This window comes from Onychomys torridus, chromosome 6 (assembly GCF_903995425.1).
Source record: "Onychomys torridus chromosome 6, mOncTor1.1, whole genome shotgun sequence".
In the NCBI taxonomy this organism is placed as follows: domain Eukaryota; kingdom Metazoa; phylum Chordata; class Mammalia; order Rodentia; family Cricetidae; genus Onychomys; species Onychomys torridus.
Genome location: NC_050448.1, coordinates 13,939,365 through 13,965,003, shown reverse-complemented (window position 1 = coordinate 13,965,003; position 25,639 = coordinate 13,939,365). Strand labels below are relative to the sequence as shown.

Sequence of the window (25,639 nt, the reverse complement as noted above, 5' to 3'; positions counted from 1 at the left end):
ACAGCTGGCTACCATGCTAGGAACACAGAGCCCTAAGTTATTGTTTTCAATCTAAGGGACAGGCCAGGGGACAGACACTCCAGAGAGGGAGAAAGGACTGTGCTCTGAAGAAACCTGAGCGGCTGGGAGCCCGAGTGACACAAAAGAGGTCTGCAGATGCTAAATAGAATTTAAAAACTCACTGTACACTGAGCTTTCCGTGGTTACTGTGACAGGTTTTTTTGTTTTTTGTTTTTTGTTTTTTAATCCTTTGAAAACCTTCCCTTAGGAATCCTCATGGATACAGAGCCTGTGATTTCCTAAACTCCCCGAGGCACTGTGGTTGTTTCCTGATGATGCTTGTGTTGCTGTCCTGCACCCTGACTGTTGAGCAGTGCTGTTGCTCCCTTTAGTCTGGAAAGGATTTTATCCTAATTTTCTGAAGGACCAAGTTGACTTTAATAACTAATGGTGCCCAGACCAAAGTTAAGAGTGCATGTGCTGCTTCTACATTTACACAGAGAGGCTCTTGTTTGTATACACCCTCTAACTTCTTTTTTTAAAAATGATTAACAGGATTTTTACATTCAGCAAGTAGAACGCAGAATGTCACGGTTAAAGGGAGAAATTAATTCAGAGGAGAAACAAGCCCTTGAAGCAAAAATCGTTGAACTTAAGAAGACACTCGATGAGAAAAAATCCACACTTTCCCTTTTGGAATCGCAGATCAAGAAGCTCCATGTAACTTTTTTTTTTTTTTTTTTTTTTTTTTACGTGTTTCATATCCTGCTGAGTGTTCAACACATTCCTGTTGTGGTCAGAGTGATTGCCTAGCTACCCACACACATAGCAAATGCTTGTATTTCTAGGCTTTCCAAATGTCATGCCCCTCACTTGAACTTTTACTTTATATAATGTTGCATTAGATGTCTCTACCAAGTTGTTTTGCTAAACTCTTATAAATGCCTTGTAAAGAAGATGGTTACCATTCTAGGCAAAGACACTTGTTCATGGTTACACAGTAAGTGCCTGGAGAGGAAGGATTTAAACTCGGATTCATTTGACTTCAATGCATCCTCACAGAGTACACGTTTAGGATATTGGCAAAGTCTATTTTTTGCCACAGTAAAAAGTGCTACCAGGAAGCTTTTTTTTTTTTTTTTCCATAACTAATTTGTTCTCATGCAACTATGCAGTTATAATGTTTGGAACAACTACAGTTAGAAGGGAGAACATTACCTTTTTAGGGATTTGATTTTCAAATTTAAATGGTAGGAAAGGGCAAGGGAGAAGGATGGAACCTTAGCTGGTGAGCACTAAAGACTGGTGATGAGTGGCCTCCAGTGGTCATAAGTAGAATTGTTTTGAGTTAGTTGAAGGCAAGACATTTAATTTTACAATGAAGCTTTTTTACTGGAGTTCATAGTTTGTAGCTTGATGACATAGTTTTCAAGTGGTACTTTGGTTTGATGGAAAATATCACTGGCTTTGGGATCGGGCACAAGTTTCAATGTCAAGGTTACGTAGCTACTGCTATTTTAACGTTCTTGAGCATAGTTTTCTAATTAACTAACAAGGGAAAAACAAGCAATTCGTGCTGAGTACACTCCACATGTGGTGCTGTTTTGACCATTTACAGTAGAATATGAGGACATGAGTGTAAAGATAAGAGAGGGCCATTTTTAGCTGCGCTATGTGGGGAGCTCCCAGTGGTCTTCTGGTTCTTAACCACCCCAGCTGCTCTTGTCACTATGAAGCTGGTTGGTGCACATGCCCATTCTGTTTCACACAAAAACTCACAGAAATGTAAGGAAATCACAAGTTAATGCTGGCTATACCACAGAGGATATGCTCTTCTCTACAGTGGTCAAGCTGAGAGATTCTGTGAGTGAAGTCCCACTCTACTTGAGCTCTTACCTTCAAGAAGGGGAAACCAACCTCAGGTTGAAATGATGTTAACGATTTTGTCTATTTTATTGTATTTTATTTATGATGTATGTGTGCAGGCATGCATGCCACTGTGTGTATGGGCCACCTTAGCCCAGAGCCATGCTATTAATCGAGGGTCCTGCGCTCTCCAGACCTGCAGTGTTTTTTACTACCCAGCACTTGGTGCCCTGTAATGAGCTATTGGCAGGGTCCTTTCTCCTCGTGGGTGGTGAGCACCTTGAAAACCAGGCAGAATTGGAATTGTACATGATACTTCTTGGAATTATTGCTCTCATGCTAATGCCAAAACATCCCAAATGATAAAAATAACATTTTTTTGTGTGAATACATGTGGATATAAATAACACAAGGAGAGGTTGAAATTCTTAGCTCATGTTGAAACATGACTTAGTGCAAGGCATATCTATTATTGTCTGCAATTCATTCCAGTTTTAAACATATACTCCTTCCCCTTTTACAGAATGATCTCTATTTCATTAAGAAGTCAAACAGCAAAAATTATGATGAGAAACAGTCTCTCACAAATAAAATAAGTGAACTGCACCTTTTCGTTGACAGATCAGAGAAGGAACTGAACAAGGCTAGAGCTGCAAAACAGGTGAGCTGAATGAAACTGCATATGTAGTAGGTAAGTCATACACTTCCACAGGGATCACAGGAAAGGTAAAGCAAGGAAGGAATTAAGGATAACTCACATGCTTCCACAGGGACCACAGGAAAGGTAAAACAAGGAATTGAGAAAATCACCCATAATAAATACTATATTCAAAATTGTTAATGTGTATTATTTCCTATTTTTAGAAAACTGCCTCTATTATGTTTTACTCACAAATGTTTCCTACAACATCAACTCTTCTTTAAGATTCTCCAGCATTTCCTATGGGGACAGTTTATGAGCTTAGCATAATCTTGTGATCTGGGGCTGTTTCTGATAACATATGTTAAGTGCTGTGGTCCAGTGTGTTGTAGAATTGCTACTGTGTAATTAAGCTAAAAAATGACTATGTTAGAAACTTTAAACTATTTTAAAGGCAAATTGTCCTCTAGATGGTTCCATTAATAATCTTCCACCAGCCATGTGTAACATTCTATTTATTTTACCAGCATGATACTAACTTGATGGACAAATGGAATCTCAGTGTTTTAGTCTGTACTTTTTACTTGGTAGCGTTTTAATGCCATTTATTTAAAGTTTGATATTTTGTCTTTTTTTTTTTGCCCCCAGAGCTGAGGACCGAACCCAGGGCCTTGCGCTTGCTAGGCAAGTGCTCTGCCACTGAGCTAAATCCCCAACCCCTTATTTAAAGTTTGAAACATATCTAAAATATTACACCATGTTCCATAATTTTTTAATAGCCAGTTTGATAGTTCACTTTCTTCCATTAAGGAAGGGATTTATATTTTGTTGCAAATTGTTATGTAAAAATAACTTTAATATTGCCAATACTTCCTCCATTTGCCTTTAAATTTTGAGTGTTTTTGACATGAATCATTTAACATTGTTTCAAGGGTTTTTACTCTAATGTTTATGTTTAGAAGCTTCTGCTAAGTCAGACAAGTGTTTGCTGTTTCTACTGAGTTGCACTGATTCATCTGTTGCATTGATGTTTTTCATTCATCAAGAGTATCTTTCTGGGCATGTGAGATGTAGTGATCTCATTGCAAACTAAAAGCTGTACTTGAGAATCAGCCCGCTTAACACTCCAGGCTGTTTGCTCTGTGGTTCCATTGGAAAGTCAATCAATTTGTTGATAATTAGCACTCAACACGACAGAATGATTTTAAACTACCGATGTATTCCTACATTATTTTGTGATAGCTATTTGGAGCACAAAGCGTTTGTAGGACTTATATGTTTCCTAGGCATTACATTTCAATGGTAAGAATAACAGTATATTCTAATAAAACTTGAACTTAAATTTGAATAAAAATGATTTGGAGCAGCCATGGTTCTCCACCTGCCTTCTTTCCTGGCTAATGTCTTCGTCAATGTTCTAACTGGGAAATGTGTTTTCAAGTTTGACTTTTACCACAATAAAAAATAAAAATACCTTGGTTTTGGTATAGAAATAATTATTTCAATAAATGAAAAATTTGTTGTTGGTAGGATTTGATGATCGAGGACAACCTTTTAAAGCTTGAGGTTAAACGCACCCGAGAAATGCTTTACAGCAAAGCAGAGGAAGTACTTTCCCTGGAGAAAAGGAAACAGCAGCTGTGTGCAGCAATGGAAGAAAGAGCTGAAGAAATTAAGGTGCACAAAGCGATGCTTGCCTCACAGATCAGATATGTTGACCAGCAGCGGCAAACTGTGAGGTGATTATCGCACCCGTTCCCTGACAACACCCTTATGTCCATCTTTCTCTGACTTATCTGAAAGGCTTTTGACTTCAATAGAAGACAGAGGATACAGTAAACCAGAGGTCTAGGTTGCTTCCTTTAGGCTAATCCTGCACCCTTGAGACATATCCCTACTAAGATGAGTAATCTATTTGGACTTATTTTTTAATGCATGTGTATTCATGTATATGTATATGCAGGTGCCTGTGTATGTTCTCGCATTTGGAGGCCACAGGACACTCAGGTGTCATCTCAGGAATATCCCAAGACAGGGTCTTTCACTGGCCCAGAGCTCACCAATTAGGCTGGTCTGACTGTCCAGTAAGCTCTAGGCACCATCTTCAGATTCTGGGGCCACTGGTTCCTGCCACTGTATTTGACACTTTTACATGGGTTCTGGAGTAAAGCTTGGGTCTTTATGCTTGCAAGACAAGCACTTTGCCAATTAAACTATCCCAGCCTTCCTTGGAATTGAGTTTTGTACGATTTCTAAAAATGGCCCAGTAAATTGTTCCCCGTATCTAGCTCTAACATTAAGCTTACTGAAGCAATTTTCATGTAGAACATTTTACTATCATTTATGTGATTATTGCTGGCTATTTTTTATTGTTACTTCCTTTTAAAGCATGCCATTTTTGATTGGCTACTGGCATATATGAATATTATATAGTTAATTTCTATGTATTAAGTATTCAATATTTCCCCTAAGTTGTAATTTTACAACACACACTAATTTTCTGGGCATTCCATTCTTATCATTATATATATATAATAATGTTTTGCTTCTTTCCAGCCTTTAAAACTTTTTTCTTTACTGTACTTGCTAGCTCAATACTAAATAATAGTAATTACAGGTACCTTTGTCTTTTGCCAGATCTCAAAGGGAGGGTTTCCTTATAGTTCAAGGGCTTCTGTAATCTAATAAATCTATTTCGTTTTTGTGGTACTGGGAATTGAAACAAACTAACCTACATGCCCCAGTCCTGTTTTACCCTTCACCATGTTCAAAGAGCTAATCTATTTTTACTTTTTTGCTCAAATCTTGCTTCAATTTTATTTAACTGGAAATACACATTAACTTTTATATACTTTTTGCATTTATTGACATCACATATTTCCTTTGATCTGTTAATTACAATGATCAGTTTATTGAAGTTAAGACAACCTTATATTCCTGGAAGTAAATTTACCTTTTGTACACATTCGATTTTGATAGTATTTTATGTACTTTAAACCTGTATGCAAATGATCCTTGGCTCTTTCTTGCTCCTGTTACCAGGTTTTTACAGTGTGTATTTCTTCATAAAATGATTTGTGTGTTCCTTACCTTTCTCTATGCTGGTTATTAAATATGCAAATGAAAATTTTCTCTTTATAGAATTTTCAAAAGACCTCACTGGTGAAGCCATTGGGGCCTGAATTTTTTTAATTTTTCAAGACAGGGTTTCTCTGTGTAGCTTTGCACCTTTCCTGGAACTTGCTTTGTAGCACAGGCTGGCCTTGAACTCACAGAGATCCACCTGGCTCTGCCTCCCGAGTGCTGGGATTAAAGGTGTGCGCCACCACTGCCAGCTGGCCTGAATATTTTAATGGGGAATGTTCAAACATCGATTCAATTTACTTACTGTTTCAAAAATGTATTTGCCATTTCTATATGATTCAGCTTTTAAAGACTTATTTATTTATGTATACAGAAGATGCCAGATTTCATTACAGATGGTTGTGAGCCACCATGTGATTGCTGGGAATTGAACTCAGGACCTCTGGAAGAACAAAGCAGTGCTCTTAACCTCTGAGCCATCTCTCCAGCCCTGATTCAGTTTTTATAAACTATTTTCTTTGCAGAAGTAGCTCTTGCTGCTGCTGTAATGTTCCAGGAGTATATTTATTTTTGTTGCTCAATCTTGCATTCCATTTTTTCATGAACTCATGAAAAGATTTTTTTCCCCAAATAATTTTTTTTGTCTTTGGTTTCTTCCCTTTCTTTAAAAAAAATGTATTTTATTATTTGTTTATTTTTGAGATTGGATATTGATACATAAGCTCAGGCTGGCCTTGTCCTCAACAGTCCTGCATTAGCACTGAAGGCGTTTGCCTCCATACCCAGCTTTTCTTGTTTAGAAAGCTGGAAAGGTGAACTTCTGCTCAGTCTGCCATCTTTAGCTGATAAGGAAGTAAGTTATGATCACACAAGAAGGAATACCTTAGGTAATTGCAGGGAGTGAGTCAATCTACACCCTGCCATACAGATGTTACCATTATTAGTGTAACTCCTGAACACAGCTCATAAGGTAAGTTTACTGAAACAAAAGGAAAAACATTTACAAATCGGATACCAAATGTTGGGAAATGGTACATGATTTATTTTATTTTAATGCCTTGTAAAGAGAGGTACTAACCCATGTTCTACTGTTTGAGTAGCAAATTAAGAGGTTCTATTTTCCTCCAGAGCACAAATTAGGTGTTTATTTCTCACTTGGAAGTATTTGGGATTCTTGAACTGTAACGCAAACCTGTTTATGTAGTATCTACCGGGGCCCCTTCTTGCCTTCATGAGATGTAGGAGCAAGCCATGTAGTGTAGAAAGGAAGCTCTATCTCCTCCTATGTCATGAATGATAACACCCTTCATCTCTGTTACACGTCTCATGTCTTCTGCTAGCATCCATGGTGCTATGACAAGTCAACTTTTGGATATCGCTCTGTATAAATAAAATGCTGTTTGGCCAATGGCCAGGCAGGAAGTATAGGCGGGACAAGAGAGAGAATTGTGGGAAGTGGAAGGCTGGGTGGAAAGATACTGCCAGCTGCCGCCATGACAAGGAAGATGTAAGGTAATGGTAAGCCACGAGACATGTGGCAAAGTATAGATTAATAGAAATGGGTTAATTTAAGATAGAAGAAGTAGATAACAAGAAGTCTGCCACGGCCATACAGTTTGTAAACAATGTAAATTTCTGTGTGTTTACTTGGTTGGTTCTGAGTGTCTAGGGGCCTGGCAGATGAGAGAGATTTGTCCCGACTGTGGGCCAGGCAGGAAAACTCTGACTACACAACTTGGAGAACTTCACACAGAATTATTAAAACAGGGGAGCACTTAACCTGCTTGAGACAGCACAGTAACAACACAAGTCTAAAGCTCTTCAGTAAAAACACTAATTTTAATTTCTTTCTTTTCATCTTAGTGCTGAGTTTCATGAGCGGCTAAGTAAAATTGATAAGCTTAAGAACAGATATGAAATTCTTACTGTTGTTATGCTGCCTCCTGAAGGAGAAGAGGAGAAAACACAGGCCTATTATGTAATAAAGGTAACATTTACCTGATGTACATTTATGATTGTATGAAATACACACACATACATATACTCACATTTCACATCTCAAATATACAATGCATTTTCTCTGTAACTAAACTTAGTCTAGCTTTTATCAGAAATTATTCATGGCCAGAAGTAGAGAAAAGCAGTGTCATTTTTGCAAGGTTGTTAGTTCTGTTGGATTGAGGCCCACCACAGTGACCTCATCTTGCCATCTGCAAAGGCCTGACTTCTGAATGAGGTCACACTAAGTTACAAGGTGTTGAGACCTCAGCACATTGGTCACAGTAGCTCCTGGTATTGGTCCTGCAGTAGCCTTTGGCTTATGTATGGGGCATACAAGGTTGTTTTCCCTATTTCAACTTTAATGTCTGTTTCTGCTTAAAAGCAAAACTGAAAAACATACCAAAGAGCTATCATTCTTCATATTTCATTCCCAAGATGCTCAGTCTTGATAAGCTAACAGTTTTGTTCTGACCAAACTGGAGTGATACTGTCCAATAAAGCTATTTATAAAAAGCTGTGATATTAAAGTTATATTTCTAAATACAAACTTTCCAACCCCGAATAAATGTACATTATAGATATACATACAAAATATGATTTACCAACAGAGGGAACAACTATTTTAGGATTAAAAGGCACACCTAGAATTAAGTCAGGAATTTATAAAGGATGAACAAATCAAACTAATTTGATAGATTTTGGGGAAATAACTGGGTCCTGAGGATACTAACCTCATCAGTGGATTAATCCATTGATATTTAATTTAGTGGCATTACTGGGAAGTGGTAGGGCTAGCTAGAGGAAGTAGGCCACTGGAGGCATTCCTAGTTTAGGTTTAGCTTGCTCCTTTGCTTCATGGCTAACATGAAGTGATCAGCCAGGGCTTAACCACAGACACCCTGTCCTGCTTTACTGCAGTCCAGAAACAGGACCAAATGAAGGGACAAAGCCTCGGACTCAGCAAAAATGCAGGTTTGCTTCTTTATGTCAAGTATTTTGCCACAGTGACAGCTGACAAGTAATATTTGTTAAAAAAGTATGTGTAACTCATGTTTTGAAATATAATAAAAATGCCAGTCCAAATGTAAAGAATAAGGGCTGGAGAAATGGCTCAGTGGTGAATACCATGTATTCTTGCAGAGGACCAGAGTTTAATTCCGTCATCAGGCAGCTTACAACTGCTTGTAACTCCAGCTCCAGGGACATTCCTAATGTCAGGCACACACACACACACGTGCATATGCAGACATACACACATACACATACATAAATAATAATGAAAAAATGTTAAGAATGAAAACAACTTTCCTATCGACTTGGTTTAAAATATCTAGTGACTGAATATGACTCTGATTTAAAAAAGGGGGCTTTATAGCAAGCAGCCTTTAATATATACTGATGCTATTTTGTCAATCTCAAGAGTTCTTTGGAAAGTAGAGAATTTTGAAAGAGCCCATCACAGAAGTTACCTTTGTAAAAGTACATCATGTAGGAAATTTGGATTTTTAAAGCAATTTACAGGACTTCATGTTTCCTAGCTACATTTATCACAAACACTACCATCATTTGTACAGTTATCTTCAACATTAAAAAAAAAAGTTCTTCTTTATGTGTAGGTATATGTGTGTCTACATGTGAGTGCAGGTACCCAAGGCCAGAGACATCAGAACTCTCTGAACTGGAGCTACAGGTGGCTGTGAACTGTCTGATATAGGTACCGGGAACCAGACTTGGATTCTCTGGAAGAGCAGCAAGTACTCTTAACTGCTGAGCCATCTCTCAGGCTCCAAAGTTATCTTTTAAATTATAATAAAATATATTAGAAAATATATGCACATTGTGTTTCTGCATATACTCTGGTCACCTTTTACCCTTATCTGAATCAAGTAAGAATCTAGTTCTCAAATCTTTCTTAGACCAAAATATCCTTCTGATTTATAGTTTCAAGACCTTCTTTGAGTCACCCCATTTATCTTCTTGCTTAGCTACCCCTCTCATCCTTGACCCTTCCTCCTGGTGTTTTATGTAAGCACTGGCTACATTTCCACCATGGTTTTGTTTCATATATATATATATATGCTGTATTTTGATGACTAAGGATTAGGTCTTGTGTTTGAAACTGATTGCAAGAAGTAAATGCCTAGTAAATACATGCAGGCCCTAAGGTAAGTAGAGATGGCTGTGAGTTAACTGTTCTCTGCTTCAATGCTAGACCCTGTGATAAATAACGCTAGCATTGTTCTGTACTTTATAGGCTGCTCAAGAAAAGGAAGAACTTCAAAGGGAAGGTGACAGCTTGGATGCTAAGATCAACAAAGCTGAAAAAGAAATCTATGCTCTGCAGAACACCTTGCAAGTACTGAACAGCTGCAACAATAATTATAAGCAATCTTTCAAAAAAGTGACTCCATCAAGTAGGTAGCAGTCATTACAACACGTGATGAGACCATAGTCAAATGAATGTAGAGGAGGAATATTATAATTCGTGAATAAAAATGTGCCATGATTGAGCCTAAAAAAACAAACAAAAAACCCAATGTGCACCTCCCTGAACGTTTCAATCAGTATGAGGTGATTTACATCATTAGTTTTATTGGTATATGGCATATCTCTTCTTTAGGAATTTGTTTTGAATCTGAAAAATAGATACTGCTGTTATATGCTGACTAAATAAGAAATGTCTACTACATATCTATGCTGTTTTTCATATGGATCGAAGACATTTAACCTTCCATAACAAAAAAAGTTAGTGGTTTGTTACTATATGTGTGTGTGTGTGTGTGTGTGTTTGTGTGTGTGTATAGTAACAAACTGATAATTGCGAAGACTGTGAAGAAGATCTGGAACTCAGGCCTTTCACTGTAGGTAGTTCTTTATATATAGGCTTTCTATATATTATACTGGAAATTAAAATTCTCTTGTAGGTGATGAGTATGGATTAAAAATTCAATTAGAAGAACAAAAAAGGGCAGCGGAAGAGAAATACAGATACAAACAAAGGCAAATCAGAGAAATTCAAGAAGACATCCAGGTGAATGAATTTTTACAGGTTTTTTAGTAATTAGCCCTAAATAAAGGTCAACTACCATTATTACCACTTAACTCTTCGACAAATGGCCTCTTTAGGGAAACAAACCACAAGAGACATAAACCTCATATAAAGGAAAACAAGTGAAGGAAACATGCAGTCAGTTAAAATCCTGTTGCTAGGCACCAATAACTTTATTAGTTATCAACCACAGCTGGACAGTTAAGACTTCTCCACCAACCATTACTCAGTGGCCTCACTGAATTCCTTAAGGAGCACATTAAGATTGTAAACACAAGGTTTAAAACAGAAGATCTAGGCTAAGTAGACACTACAGCAAACCCCAGAAAGACAAGAGCATCCTTTGTCATGTATGCTCTATAACTAAGGGCATAGATGACACAAATTGTGAATCTTTAAAAGCTGGATAATTTCAAGTAACCTTCTATTTTTTCCAATGCTATAAAGTTCCCAGTGGAATTACATTCAAAACTACCTCACAGCATCATTCTACTTCTTATATACTAATACAGTAAACATAGTACATATATAAGCAAACAAAATAATTCAAATTGAGGGAACAGCTGGCAATTGGCAAGTCATTTTTTTATTCTGACCATGAATATGGTGCTATTTTATTTTCTACAGAGCATGGAAAACACTTTTGAAGTTATAGAACACTTAACAAATAATGTGAAAGAGAAATTAGCAGAGAAACAAACTTACTCACTTCAACTCCGCAAAGAGACTGAGGAGCAGCAGCCGAAAATGGAGCGCGTGACTAAGCAGGTGCTGACAGTTTCTTAGAGCTGGCCCTAGCATTCACTGTCATGGACCAAATGCACTCAAACCCCATTTCCTGAACCTGGTGGAAAGGAGGTTTATGTAATATTCTGGCTGTTGTTATTAACAGTGTGGCAGACTCAGGAGAGAAATCCGTATTTTGAAAGAAACAAATGAAGAAACACTGGAAGAACAAGACATTCAACTCCGTGAGATTAAACAGTTTCACAGGGACATTGACCAAATGTTAGTGAATATCATGGAAAATGCTGAAATGCATATCATTCTTCAAACATATTTTGAGCAGGTAAGAGTATAATATAGTATGTCTGTGTATCTAATTAGTTTTCTTTTAAACTGTGGCAGGACTAATGATTCAAATGTTCTTCCAGAATGGGTTAGAACTACCTACAGTGAAAGGCCCGAGCTCCAGATCTTCTTCACAGTCTTCACAGTTATCAGTCAGGTAAGGGCAAGGTTAGAAAGCGGGCCCTCAACTCTTGCAGATGCTGCTGGCCAGCACACTACCCACTCTCCTCACCTTCAGTAACCTCACTATGCAAGCACAGTACAGCAAGACCCCTGCAGCCACATGCATTCTAACTAGAATGCTATTTTAGGGGTACGAGTTGGGTGAAAACTGAGGTGATACAGCTAACATTTTGGGTGAACTCCAACTCTGGAAAAATTTAAATCTTTTTAACTGTAAAAGGGTAAGTCAGATGTACAGAGGTTTGTAATTACAGCTGTTTCTTTGAAATTCTATGTAACCAGCTTCTATTTACGGTGTCTTACTTAGCTTAATGCAACCCAGAAACCTATCAGTGGGGATAAGTCATGGCCACGAAGTCTCTGTTGACAGATTTATTAATGATGACGCTGACTTTAAGATTTCTACAGCTGACAGCTATTTACTAGTTTTTATTAGTCTGTGAAACTCTCAGAAAATATTAATAAGAAAGGGATCCTCAAAGACAGTGTTTTAAGTTTAAAAAGCGTGCTTCTACATAAGTATTTTAAGCCACTCAATATATTTACTATTACATATTAAATTTCTTGTACTTTTTTACTTTTCAAGTACTTGCTCCTTTTTTTTTTTTTTTTTTTTGCCATTTTACAAACTATTGCTTCCAATTCTAAGAAACTGATTACAGTTGAAAATAATTTGCTCACAGAAACAATTATTGAAGTACTTCTTTTGAAAGAATTGGTCATACTTTAAAATTTTATTATCACTAATGGTTTTCCTTGTTCTTTACTCATGGAATTATGATTTTTTTGCCAATAAGGTCTATTTAAGTACATTTTGCATTATGTTTATAGTAAATCCTTTCTTGTTCTAGGTCACCTGAGAGCCCAGGTTCTCCTGCTTCTCCTGCTTCTCCTGCTTCAGTTAAAGTATTACAGCTCAGCTTCCCTGGGTCTCCGACAGGAAGCAATAGTTCTAGGTCAGCTAGCAATGGCAGTAATTCGAGTACTCCTCAGGGAAAAAAGCCCAGCAAATAAACATTCTTTAAAATTTCTTGTACAAATTTTGAACACAAATGAAAATCTCATTAATGGTTAAGTCTCCCTTTTTCTGGGGTTCCATTTATTAATGATACATACAGTCCTACTAAAATATTATTGGAAGTGCCGCAAAGTTCTGCATAGTGGCTAAAACAGCTATTGAGAAAAGAATAAAGGCAGTTGGTTTTGCCTTTCCCTAGTGTTTATTCATAGAGAAGGAAATGCAGAATGGTAGCCAGGTCATGTGTGATAAAGCATGGGGGGGGTTGTAGGGCAAGAACACTGATGTCTGTAGTGTTAGATGTCTTATGCAATCACTTAGATTAGAAAAGGTTCTCTTAGTAATACACTTCTAAAGGTTCACCGCATGTCTTAATAAGGAAATTTTCATTTACTCCAGAGCACAAAATTACCTTTTAAAATTAAAAACAAAAAGTAAGCAACTATATTCCCTCAATTCTTTTCCGAGGCTGACACACACCTGTTAAAGGCCTTTTTTTTTGGGTTATAATTTGTAACAAAAAGATAGTATAATTATCTTTCCCTTGGTAAGAAAAACACTGTATGTGTATATATGGGTGTGTACACATATACTTTTATCTCTATATGTGCATAAATAAAGTACAACTTAAGTTGCTAAGACTGTGTACTCTGACCTTGCAAAAATTGAACATACTAAATTTACAATGGAGGTAGATATTGTATACTATATTTAAAATTAGTTTTTCCAGCTAATACTTTAAGTCCAGCACTTTGAACTTTTTGGACTAGAGTGTGAAATACTACTATAAAGCTAGATTTTAAATATATTAGCATTCAGGTATATAAAGGAACTTCTCCTTTAAACCTTACAACAGTGATTGTCTTAGAACTACTACTCAGGTACTTCTGAAAAAGCAGTAGTGGTAGATCTGTTTCTACTCATAATCCTTTTTTAATTCAGAAACAGAAAGGCATAGTTAAATCTAATAACTAAAATGGCAAAGAAAACTGTGAGCACTTTTAACTTTAAATGCTGCCAAAATGCATGATGTTTAAGATCTAAAACTGATTAATCCTATCATTTTGCTTACTAATGTAATTCTCAGTCACTTATTAATTTGTAAGTTATTTGGAACTTAAATATTAAACTTTGTGTTCTACGAAGGCAGGGGTTTTGTTTATTAGGAGGCTTACTTTCCTATGCTTTTTCTTCTTGTTACACAGGGATTAACTATTACAGGCTTATTGAAGTAACATAAGCAAAACAAACTGGCTTTGAAGCATAGTAATAGTACTATAAGTAGTTAACTTCTACCTATGGAGTCACTACTAGACCTTAGTCTGGAATGGCCAGCATCCAAGTTTACATTTAATCACTACACTAACTGTATGTAATAACGCTAAATGGCAAGACAAAGGACGAACCCCTCTGTTTGCAGATCTGGAGTTATCTTAACATCCAGAAGTCACAGTTCTCCTCATGGAAACCAAGACAAAGCTAGCCAGGGTACATATTAATGTGAAAGAAACAAGTGAAGACATCAGTGAGGATCAATTAAAACCTCTGATATTTTTTCCTCTGATGACTCCTTAAATATCCCAAGGAACTAGATGCTTAGATTAGTGTAGACTGTTTAAATTAGCATGTCCTTTCCTATGTAATCCTATTAAGAAGGCTGTAATTTCCAAATTCTGGTAGCCTACCCCACAGGCACTTTCCTAAGGTAAAGTAAGATGATATAGTTGAGATATAAGGTATATTAGGGATTCTCAATGATCACGCGGTGTGCAGAGAGGTAAGACTGGAACTATTAACACATACAGCACTCTTAAGAGTTCCTTGGTGCTGGCCTGGCATAATGGCTCAGTGGACAGAGGTATGTGCTGTCAAGCCCAATGACCCAAGTTTGATTCCTGGGATCCATAAGGTAGAAGAGAATTGATTCCCTCAAGTTGTCCTCCAATCTCCATAAATGTGGCACAGATGCTCACTGTTCTTCCCCCACCTCCGTTCCTATAATAATAATTAATAATAATAATAATATATTGAGTTCCTTGGTACAAAAACTAATACTGAAGTGATTATCCAATTTCTGCTGCTGTTATTTACTGTTCTTAATTAAGGTTTCTTTTCCTACTGTACTGTTTTTAAAGTATTTTTCTATCACTTTAATTTGGAATAGTACGTAGCATTACTAAAACTTCAGTGTTTTACTGTTATAAACAAACATGCAATGAATCTTTTTATGCCACTCCCTATTTCCCTCACGTACGTCTGCAGGTGTCTGCTTAATGACCAACAAGAGATTAAAAGCTCATTGCCATTTACACTTTCTAGAATCCTAAATGAAGAGCCTTGTAAGTGCAACAGCTACGATACCTACTAATGTCTCCAAGAGTCTCTATTCAATTTTTAGTAATTCAGACATGTTCTTTGGAAGTCCAAGATGATTCCTTCATTAGCTGTTTGTGTAGCTACGGCATTTGTATGTGGCTGTCAGAGGACACGCTTTGAGAGTCAGTTCTATCCCTATGCCTTGGGGTCTTGGCATTGAACTCAGACCATCAGCTGTGATGGTACTTCTACATACTGAGCTATCTCAGAGGCCTGGAATTTATTCTATCATTCACTAGGATTCAGAGAAAGGCTTCAATAAAGAGGAAGTAATAGAGAAGAGTAAACCCCAAGCCAGTCCTCCCCTATTTAGAAACATGCCTACTGACTTTCCAAGCATTGGCAATATTAAGACAGAAAAATCCAGATGTACAGGGTGCTTCTCTGCTGCTATTTTTACTAACAATTATTTTCTATTCTCATCTAGTCTTGTCTAGAATTCCCTAAGGGTTTTGTCAATATTTAAAGCTAAAAATTTTCTTATGATGATAACCATTAAGTAAAAATAATAATGGGGAAATAAGAGGCTCTGATTAACCAACTTTCATGGTCTTATTATTCTTAAGGTATTTTGTTAAGCTGGGAAGAAAACAATGTTCACAAACCATTTACATCAGGCATTAAGAGGTAAACCAAGTCATAATTTATCACTTAAAAACGAAACGGTGCAAAAAATTTAATGCCTAAAACAAACGACTTAAAATAAAACAGTACCTAAGAAACATTCAACCATATAATATTTCCCCCCAAAAGCTAATGGCTTTTAAACAAAAGAGAGTATTTTTTGATAAAACATCCAACTGTTTAGCGTAAACGTATTTCTCTCCAACAGTGAGATATGATAGGCCCAGGGTTCTCACAAACCACAATACAATGAAGAAACAAAGTGCTCAGGAAATATCTTGGGGTGAAAAGTTTAAGTTGCCAGAGTAAGAGCTTTATCTGCAAATACCTGCAGCACTATGATGAAGGGGATAACTGAAACAAAACCTAGAAACTTGTCATCTGTTACAAATAACTTTAGACCCAGAACCGTTTCTTAGGATTAAAGCATCCCCAGACTTCTGAAAATTTAGTGAAAATCTCCTAAGCAGATCACTTTCTTGGCTTATTTCCTTTTTCTTTCTCAAATTCAGCTATCTGATTAAATATATTGAGTAGATTTTGAGGTAAGTTTTTCTTAATTCTGCTTTCTGGTTGCTCTTTGCTATTTAGTGTGTCTTCTGGAGCCCTGGTTTTGTTACCCTCCCCACAGCTGTCCTCCTTTACATATGCATGCTCTCCCTGATTTGTATTGAACTGGTATCTCTGCTCAGGTCTACCGTCACGTGATCCAGAAGAAGTATATTTTTTATGTTTTTCAAGTGACTTCCAAGAGTAGTCCGAACTTGCTGGTGAAGTAGAGTACTTCACAGACCCTGGCTCCCACCTCCTAGAGTGATCTTTTCTTCCTTCTGTGTCCTTTTCAAATCTCCTAGAATTAGAAGCTTTCATCTTGTCCTCTGAATTTCTATAGAAGGAATCTGAGGAATTTCTCCTACTGGAGAAATATCTTTCTGATTTATATGGCTTTTCAGTTTTGCTACTACCTGCCTGGGTTTTATAGTTATTGTAAGAATCTCTTGTGTCTTCAGACCTACCTCCCAAATCATCTGGCACTTCAACTGAAGACGTGAGAAGGCATCTCTCTTTCTCTTTTACCTGTGTGTTTGGACATTGTAACCTATCCTGCTTTTCCAGCAGTTTCTCCATTTCTTGTTTTTGATTAAGGAAAGACGCTGAAGTATTAGTTGGAACTGGGTAGCAATCATCTTTCCTATTCTGATCTATGTGACTGGAGGATGTCTTAGACCAGTGCCTCTTTGAACTTCGAGAAGACTCTGAACGATTCCTCTTACTTTTCTTATGCCGTTTGTGACTAGAAGAGGAAGAAGTTGAGGAAGAAGAAATGGATTCATCAGCAGAAGAAACACTTGAAGAGGAAGATGATGATTTTCTTCTTTTCTTCTTTAGCCTTAAAAAAGAGTAGTTAGCTCATCAGACATGTTAAATACAAGAAAATCAGTCAAATATCCCTCATGATTTGACCTTATTTTGTATCACTTGGAGATATTCTATAATCTGTCACTCAGACATAATAACAATCTCAATTACTGCATCAAGTTTTACTATGAGGCATGACTTTGAGAACGCCTATGGAGACAGGTGTCACGAGAGGCAAATCCACTACTTCTGAAAGATGCAGTGACTTTTCTATCACTGCTTTATGCCTACCCGGACAAGAAAGAAGAACCCAAGTTTTCTATCTAGCTACCTCTAGTTTCATCATGTTCCCCCTCAGCAAACAGCTCCTTTTTTTAGGGCCAAACAGCTCTTTCCTGAATGTAGAAGCAGACTGTCCTGTGCACTGCAGGATGGTTAACTGTTCTCTAAACACTAGATGGTAGTATTTTTCCACAACTTACAATTTCTACAGAACAAACCACCAGTATCTAAGAACCACAGTCCTTCTTCTAAAAGACTATCTCCCAGAAACAGTTAAATTACTTCTTCTATATTTTAACCCTAATTTTTAAAAAGAATTCCACACTTAGACTCTGCTTCGCTTAATTTCCTTGACAGATAAACATGTGGAACATATGCTTGCTAAGAATTATCACTTGGGATACTTTTTTTTTTTTTTTTACTTACTTTACCTCCACTGGCACTTTGGTTTCAACTCAGTAGTTGCTTTTAAGTTTAAAAAATACTGAATATTATAGTTTACCTTTTCTCCTCTTTTAAGAGCTTACGCAACTTTTCTGCACTTGTTTCTATTTTCTTTGTTTTCTGCTTTTCTTCCTTTTCAGCTTGTTTTTCTCTTAATTCCAAAGATTTCTTTTAGAACCCAGATATCGGAAAAAACCACACGTTAAAAATAAAAATAGCAGAATAAGCAAAAACAGTATTTAAAAGATCAACCCCCCAACCAGAAGCCCAATTTAGTATAATCAAATCACCATACAGCCAGTATTAAACAAGTTATTTTTTTCCAAATAAGAAAATTAATGACACACGTTTGGCATTAATCATTTGAATGGCCAGAACAGTATTGAGGACCATATTGCAGTTGGTATCCCAAGGAAAACAGGGAAACCATTGCAGTAGTACCAATGACCCAGAATGCAGGTAAGATAAAAAAGATGAAAAATTATTTTTAAAAGTTGAAAAATGTAAGCAGGACATAAATTTTACAATCAATATTCAAATAAGGACATTCCACAGAGGTGAATTGAGGGGAAAATCACCATGTTCAAATACAAACCATTTTAAAAATAGCACAGCCCAGTTGGATGCATGATTACATAAGAAATCATTTTCCAGTTTGTGGATGGGGATGAGCAGCACCAGATGTCAGACACAGCAGCAATGGTCCAATTCAGAAGAAAATGCATGAGAAAACATCATCATCAGTATTACAGGAAAGGACAGGTAAAAAAAATGTCTACAAAGGTTTGTATAATTAGCCCAATTACATCAGCAATACTCATAATCTTATAACCACTAGGTAAGCCCTCTACAAAGGGGAACACTCAAAATCACACACTGAGTTTAGGTATAGGTATTCTCTAACAGGGCTATTTTTACTTTGGAGTACAAACAAAAAAGCAGTAATACTACAATGCAATGTCAAACCTAATTAGGAAAAGCTACTCGTTTTCATAATAGTTCATCTATGTAACCTAGTTTTTCCTAAAAGAAAACGACATTTTGGCATTAATTTTAAATACCATTAACTTTCAAAGAGGAAATAAAGAATCACCTGCATATATTTATGAAGTTTCTGCAAAGCATCCTCTGCGTCTTTAAAAGTCTCATCCAAAGCCAAAGCTTTCTTATAGTAACTTTCAGCATTTAAAAACTTTTCTTCTTCTTCTAACCTATTAGGAAGATTCAACATTTTGTAAAAACAAATTTAGCCAAGAAGTCATCAGAAGCTTATGACAGAACTTAGAGGAAAGTTTTATTTAGTAAATTATTTCCTAATTACCTACTCATGTGCTTACTTAGTAAAAAGATAACTTACATAAGATGGCTTTTTAAAAGTAGTTTTCCTTTCTATGGAAAATTTTTCACTGGAAACCATTAAAATTCTTTGGAAATAATAACACACACAGAGTTGTGGACATCATGACAACTTATAATCATTATCATACAGTCTCTCAGTCTATGCTGTGGAAAATCAAAATTAGGATGTTTGGCTGGGTGTGATGACATACAATCTGTTACCTCAGCACTTGGGAGGCAAAGCAGCAGAAAGTTACTATGAGTTTGAGGCTAATCTGGTCTAAGTAGCAAGTTCCCGGCTACATAGAAAAAGGAAGTTTGGATATAAGTCAGTGAAAAGACTTTACAAAGTACTTCTAGGGAACTGAAGGAAAAGAAAATTATGACTAATACTTGTGGTTTGGATAACTGGTTAATGTAGCCATTCACTCAGCTAACGATGCCAATACTCCAGGAATAAGGCAACCTCATTTCAGTGATACTAGTTATTTTCTTGGTAACAATAAAAAAGCTTCTCCAGTCACTAAGTGAATCTCATTAATTTGGAATTTGTGGGCATTCTCATCCTACAAATAATTGGATGGAATGCTTATCCAAGCAAGAATGGCTAGGCAGAAGACATATGATATAGAAGACATCAATCTTTCTTCAATAATAGCAGAGAGGGCTAGGGATGTAGTTCACTGGCAGAGTGCTTGTCAGGCATGTTTTAGATACCCTGAATTCCATTCCCAGTATTGCAAAAAGAAAAGCAGCACAATGATATTATTGTAACATTTTACAGCTTTTAGTTATTAAAGCTGACTATTGCCTGCTGGAACATGGTCCATGAATGAAGCTGTGTGAGATTTCTGAGAGCTTGTGAGAAAGCTCCAAGTAAACAATAGAGTCTTGTAACCTGTTACTCCATACAAGGATTTGTTACTGGCATATGCTTTCATGCCCCTCCCAGAAGTAGTATGTAGGAGTGGGTTTACTTTGGATTTCATATTGCTGCTGCTTCCTTTTTTTTTTTTTGAGCTGAGGATCGAACACAGGACCTTGCGCTGGCTAGGTGAGCGCTCTACCACTGAGCTAAATCCCCAACCCTTACATTGCCTCTTACTTTCATTACTGAAAAGTATTTTCACGCATGGGTTGCCCTTGTGACTGTACATAGCATAAACTCGTCTGATCCTGCTTAACCCTCTGAATAACTTCAGAGTATAAATTGTCGGATGCTCTGAATAAAGTTGGTTATTACATGAGACTTTAGCCTGCCTCATTTTTAGGCTCTAGTCTCCCAGGTTCAGGCCACCAACTAGAGTGGCAACACTTCCAAATACTTCTAACTCCATCATTTAATCTGAATTTCTGGAGTTTACCAGACAGAGCAGAGCTACATCTCTCAATTCATGTCTGCAACATTACATAGTATTACAATAAAATGATTTAAAAACTAAATCCTTCATTAAACCAAAACCTGGTATATACTCTGGAATAGAACACTTATTTATTCCCTTGCACTTTTCTATTTATATTTCTATGTAACAAAAGTATGCATTTAGAACAATTAACCCTGAGGCACTACAGTATCTGCGCGCCTCCCCCCCTCCCAGGAATAAGGCAGGAAAAAAGGATGGAAAGTAACCTGCCACCCAAAACTGAAACAAAGAGTACTTTGAATTGCACATGTTAAGAAGCTACTTCCTTACATAAACCTCAGGGCATTACAGAAGCTGGTTGCAAATCCTGTATGAAATGAAAAATGAAATCCCATACTTACTGCCCTCCCCTTTCGACAAGTGTCTGACAGAGGTATTTTCTTGCATTCCTGTGAGTTGGGCAGTTTTCTAATGCTAGCTCAAAATCTTCTATTGCTTTGTTCAAACTTCCTTTTGTTGCATATCTAGAGACATTAAACAAAATTAGAGAAATTTAATCTTGTGACCTACTAAAACATTTTTCACATCCTTAAAAATACTCCTTAAAATCCAAAATTGACTTACAGTGCTCCTCGGGCTACCAGAGCTTCCACATTTTGTTTGTCTATTTCCAGAGCTTTATTGTATTCATTCATAGCATCCACGTGTCGCCCAACCTTAAAATAATCGACCCCAATCTTCACACTGAAAACACATTAGTAAAACATCACAAATAGTTCATAAAGTATCTAATAAATAAAAGGTTAGTATGGATGATTATTAAAAGAAAATGCCTTTAAATTGGACAAAAATTTAGTTTTCAAATTTCTCTCAATATATGTACAAAGTATCTTGCTTTTATAGATTTTCATAGTCAATATATACAAAACTCAGATATCAAGACCCTAATTTGGGAAAACAATTCTGAATAAAACTAAAGTCTGTTAAGATTCCAATGTTAAGACCAATGTACTACCTATAAAAGGAATATCAAAAAGGTGTTCATTCATCTGTAAACACACTGTAGTCTCAATGAGGAGGAAGGAATGCACCAATGACCAGAACTTTCATACTGAGTAACTGCACTATGAGACAAAACAACCTCCATACCATTTCAAAGCCCACGATGCTGACTGCTTCTTTCTCAAAGCCAAAGCAAAATCATCCTCAGAGAAATTTTTGCTGTGAAAGAAAGTAAGAGTCAAAAAATGTAAAAACCTTACAAAAGTATAGTTCATTCTATCTCTGGTAGATACTCAATAGTGAAATGGTGAATATCAAGCAGGAAATTTGTATTACATTTATACAGCAAAATCCTTTTAACTATCAGATATGAGTATTACTGTACAATAGTACTTTTCTTAAGCACATACACAAAGTTTCTGTACCCATCTCTATTTGGTCACATGGTACATCCCCATCATTGTTTAGAGTCCAGACCAGCAGTTATGACCTTCAGCATATTCCTGTTCTACAGTCAAATATGTTCTTCAGCTATTCAGCTTCTGAGCTAATTCATTCCCCTTACCATTAGAGAATGCGGATCTACTTTTACCTTTGTAGGCCTCTCATTAAAGATGGTGGATGAGACTCATCTATTCCTAGTTTCTCTAGAAGGAATTCAACTACTCCTGGATTAACAAATCCCAGAGAACTTTGCATGATGTTTTCGTAGGACTCCAAAGAATTACTATTTAGTTCAACACTCCTCCTTAAGGGGAAAAATAAGAAACACAAACACATGAGTACAATGCACACCTGCTTCTACTAAAGACATCACTATATGAGGTTTAAAAACTAATACCATTTTTGTATACCATGCCTAAAGTGATTTAAAGGTTATAAAAATGAAAACCCACTTTACAATAAAGAAATTATAGTTCTACTTTGTTATGAATATATAAACGATAAGTACCTGTAGTACAAAGGTAGATCTTCAGAAGTAATCACACCTAGTTTAATGCCAGATAGGTGTGGTGGAAGAGATGAGCTATACAGAGATACTGCAAGCTTTTCATGATATCTGTCAATATCCTTGATTCCAGCTTTAAAAAAAATAGGATCAAACAATAAAAAAGTAAAAACAAAAATAAGCTTTTCAAACATTACCTTTTTTATACTTTCAACATTAATTTGAAAATTTTAATTACTAAGTTGAAACTGATCACCTCGAATTATGTCACCAGTTTGGTAATAAGATAAAGGATCTCCATGGTTACTGTGAGAAGGCACATCTCTTAAGGGACAAAGAGCCTGCAATGAGAAGTATTTGAAAACACCACACATTTCACTCTTTGACAAGAACAGTATCTCCTTTTATCTTAGCTATTCATTATGACTGGGTAATACTTAACATGAACATTAATAACACTAAAGCCTAACACATTTTCTTCTTAATCAATGCATAATTATACATATTTATAGGGTATAATTATACAATACTTATAGGGTGGCCATTCAATACAGATTGTATAATTATCCTATTATCCTAGTAATAGAAATACAACATTTCTTTGTATTTAGTCTTCAGACTTTCTAATTATAAACTTCAGTCACACTACTGTGCTACAGAACCCTTTCCTCTAATCCAGCTGTATTTTGACAACAGTTATCTACCTCCTGTCTATCCTCATCCCCTTTCTGCCTCTGCTTACCACTGTTCTACTCCCTTTGGAGTAGAACAACTTTTGGGCTTTTATATATAACATGAATATGTGGCATTTGTCTTTCTCTGTTTGGCTTATTTCACTAAAGATTGGGTCTTTCAGTTCATCCATTTTGCCAGAGATGGCATAGTTTCACTCTTTTTGAGGGTTTTAGCCATAATAGACATGTCAGTTACTTAAATTTAAGATTTGTAGTTACTATTTGTGTCCAAACACAATAAAGCCTTTTTTCCCTCCCCAGAGACAGGGTTTCTCTGTGTAGTTTTAGTGTCTGTCCTGGGTCTCTCTCTGTAGCCCAGGCTAGCCTCGAATTCAGAGATCTGCCTGGGTCGGCCTCCCGAGTGCTGGGATTAAAGGCGTGCATTTCCATTTGCTAGTTTTGTAGTTCTTCCTTTTCAGGTGATGCGACAGCAAATCAACTCCTTTAAAGGGAAATATTCCAAATTGAGGCAAACTATTTTATATATTTATTCTGAACATACGATAGGAAGTTTTTGCTAAATTTCTCACATGCAAACATCTAATGCCCAATTATTAAGTGTATGTTTAACCAGAAGATATATGTCCAGAATACCAATGGACATCATCATACCAATTAGTAGACCTCTATAATTTTAAAAATGAAACTGACCTGCAACCAGAGTCCCCCAAACCCTAAAAAAACAAAAATGGAGGAAATGTAATACTCTAGTACTTGGTTTTTTTTTTAGACAGCATTTCACTACAGAGATCAGGCTGGCCTTGAACTCAATAGAGACCTGCCCACCTCTGCCTCCTGAGTACCAGGGTTAAAGGCATGCACTACCAATGCCCAACTCTCTAATGCTTTTAGTAAGGAGAGCCACTGTATTTTTCTTTCAGCTTATATTTAATCCCCAAAAGTATCCTAACAGGTAAATTTAAGAGGAAATGAATAAGCACATAATTTTTGCATGGGATTACGACCAAGTAACTTACTGTGATTTCTAAGTGAGATATGTCTCTCATGATGCCACTTCCTAAACAGATCAACACCATGAAAAAACCAAATTCCCGAATAGAGCTGATTCTTCCAATCACTATATCACCACGTTCAATATCTCGGAAAAACAGTTCTCGCCGGTCCATGCTTGGGATCTCCATGAATTGCTCTAAAGGTGGCATGACCGCATAATGATCTGAAAAAAAGAGGTTTTAAATAACCACAATAATTTCGACTTTCGTCTCCCTTGAAATCCCTCTAAAATCCAAACCACCGATCTCGAAAGCTTTCCAGACTAAACTTACTGTCATTGTCGTCATGGACTTCAGAGGGTGTAGGCGCATCTGATTTCCAAGACAGTGCAAAAAGCAGATCTGCTTTTCTGGAGATGAATTTTTGTATTTCAATGTTGTCAACTCTCTTCTCTTTCCTTAAAAGACGAGTGATTAAATTTGTATTACGAGCAAGGCTCTAGTGCATCCAAACTCCTGCCAGTGTTCATCACCCAATCCTCCCCAAGTTCCATCCAGGCTGTGTCTCTGGAGGAATTTTTATTTATTTTTATTATTTTGCCTTTCGGTATGTTTATTTAGTGGAGATGTGTGGCATCTACGTACCACTGTGTGCAATTGCGGGGGAGGGGAGTATCACATGACAACTCTGGGGAAATCATCTCCTACCACGTGAGTCCTGGGAATCGAACTCATGTCAGGAAGCTTGATGGCAAGTGACTTTTATCCACTGAGCGCTGGAAGAAGTTTTAAACCCATTCTCCCACGGTCGCCACTTGGAAATGGGGGCGGGGAAGCTTTGAAAGCATTGCCAGCGGTTCAGAAGGAGCAGGCCGGTCTTTCTGCCAGGAGCCAGTGGCAGGCCACACACCCCGGACTCCCGCTCTCCAGCCGGCCCCGCACACGGCCCGGTCCCGGTCCCCGTACCTGCCGGCTCCCTGAGGCGCCGCCGCGCCGCGGGCTGGCTCGGCCGCCGTGCCCAGCAGGCTCCGGAAGTGCGGGTTGTCCTGCTGCTCGCTCCGCAGCAGCGACAGCAGCGCCGGGCCGTGGCAGCCCAGCGACTGCCGCAGCAAGTCGCGATCCATGTCGAGCCCGCCAGGGTCCGACTCCCGCAGGCCGAAGCCGCCACGGTAACCTCCCGGAAGCGCTCTCGGAGGCCTTCTGCCTCGGTCTCGCGAGACCCAGTGGGACTACGGGAAGCCGCAGGAAGCGCGAAGCGTGTCTGGCGCTGAAGTTCGAGAAGGCTGGAGGTGGGGCTTAGAA

The 25,639-nt window shown here is 37.4% G+C and overlaps 2 protein-coding genes across 2 annotated transcripts in view; one reads left to right on the top strand and one right to left on the bottom strand.

Moving 5' to 3' along the window:
- The window catches only part of Ccdc39 (coiled-coil domain containing 39), a 34,092-nt gene extending 21,123 nt beyond the window's left edge, over positions 1-12,969 (top strand). The window contains exons 11-20 of the mRNA XM_036190098.1: positions 556-720; positions 2,390-2,527; positions 4,037-4,245; positions 7,454-7,577; positions 9,846-10,005; positions 10,516-10,622; positions 11,268-11,408; positions 11,533-11,709; positions 11,795-11,868; positions 12,746-12,969. Coding sequence (XP_036045991.1) covers positions 556-720; positions 2,390-2,527; positions 4,037-4,245; positions 7,454-7,577; positions 9,846-10,005; positions 10,516-10,622; positions 11,268-11,408; positions 11,533-11,709; positions 11,795-11,868; positions 12,746-12,908 — 1,458 coding nt within the window. The 3' untranslated portion in view covers positions 12,909-12,969. The remainder of the gene's footprint in view (positions 1-555; positions 721-2,389; positions 2,528-4,036; positions 4,246-7,453; positions 7,578-9,845; positions 10,006-10,515; positions 10,623-11,267; positions 11,409-11,532; positions 11,710-11,794; positions 11,869-12,745) is intronic.
- Ttc14 (tetratricopeptide repeat domain 14) lies at positions 10,790-25,587 on the bottom strand. The gene is made up of 12 exons (XM_036190100.1): positions 25,304-25,587; positions 24,671-24,795; positions 24,362-24,561; positions 22,907-22,991; positions 22,654-22,783; positions 22,294-22,449; positions 21,849-21,920; positions 21,324-21,443; positions 21,101-21,223; positions 19,091-19,208; positions 18,056-18,165; positions 10,790-17,302 (listed from the first exon to the last, which is right to left on the bottom strand). Exons 1-12 carry the CDS (start codon positions 25,459-25,461, stop codon positions 16,384-16,386), a joined length of 2,316 nt encoding a protein of 771 aa, XP_036045993.1. The 5' UTR covers positions 25,462-25,587; the 3' UTR covers positions 10,790-16,383.
- Between the last annotated feature and the right edge of the window lie 52 nt (positions 25,588-25,639).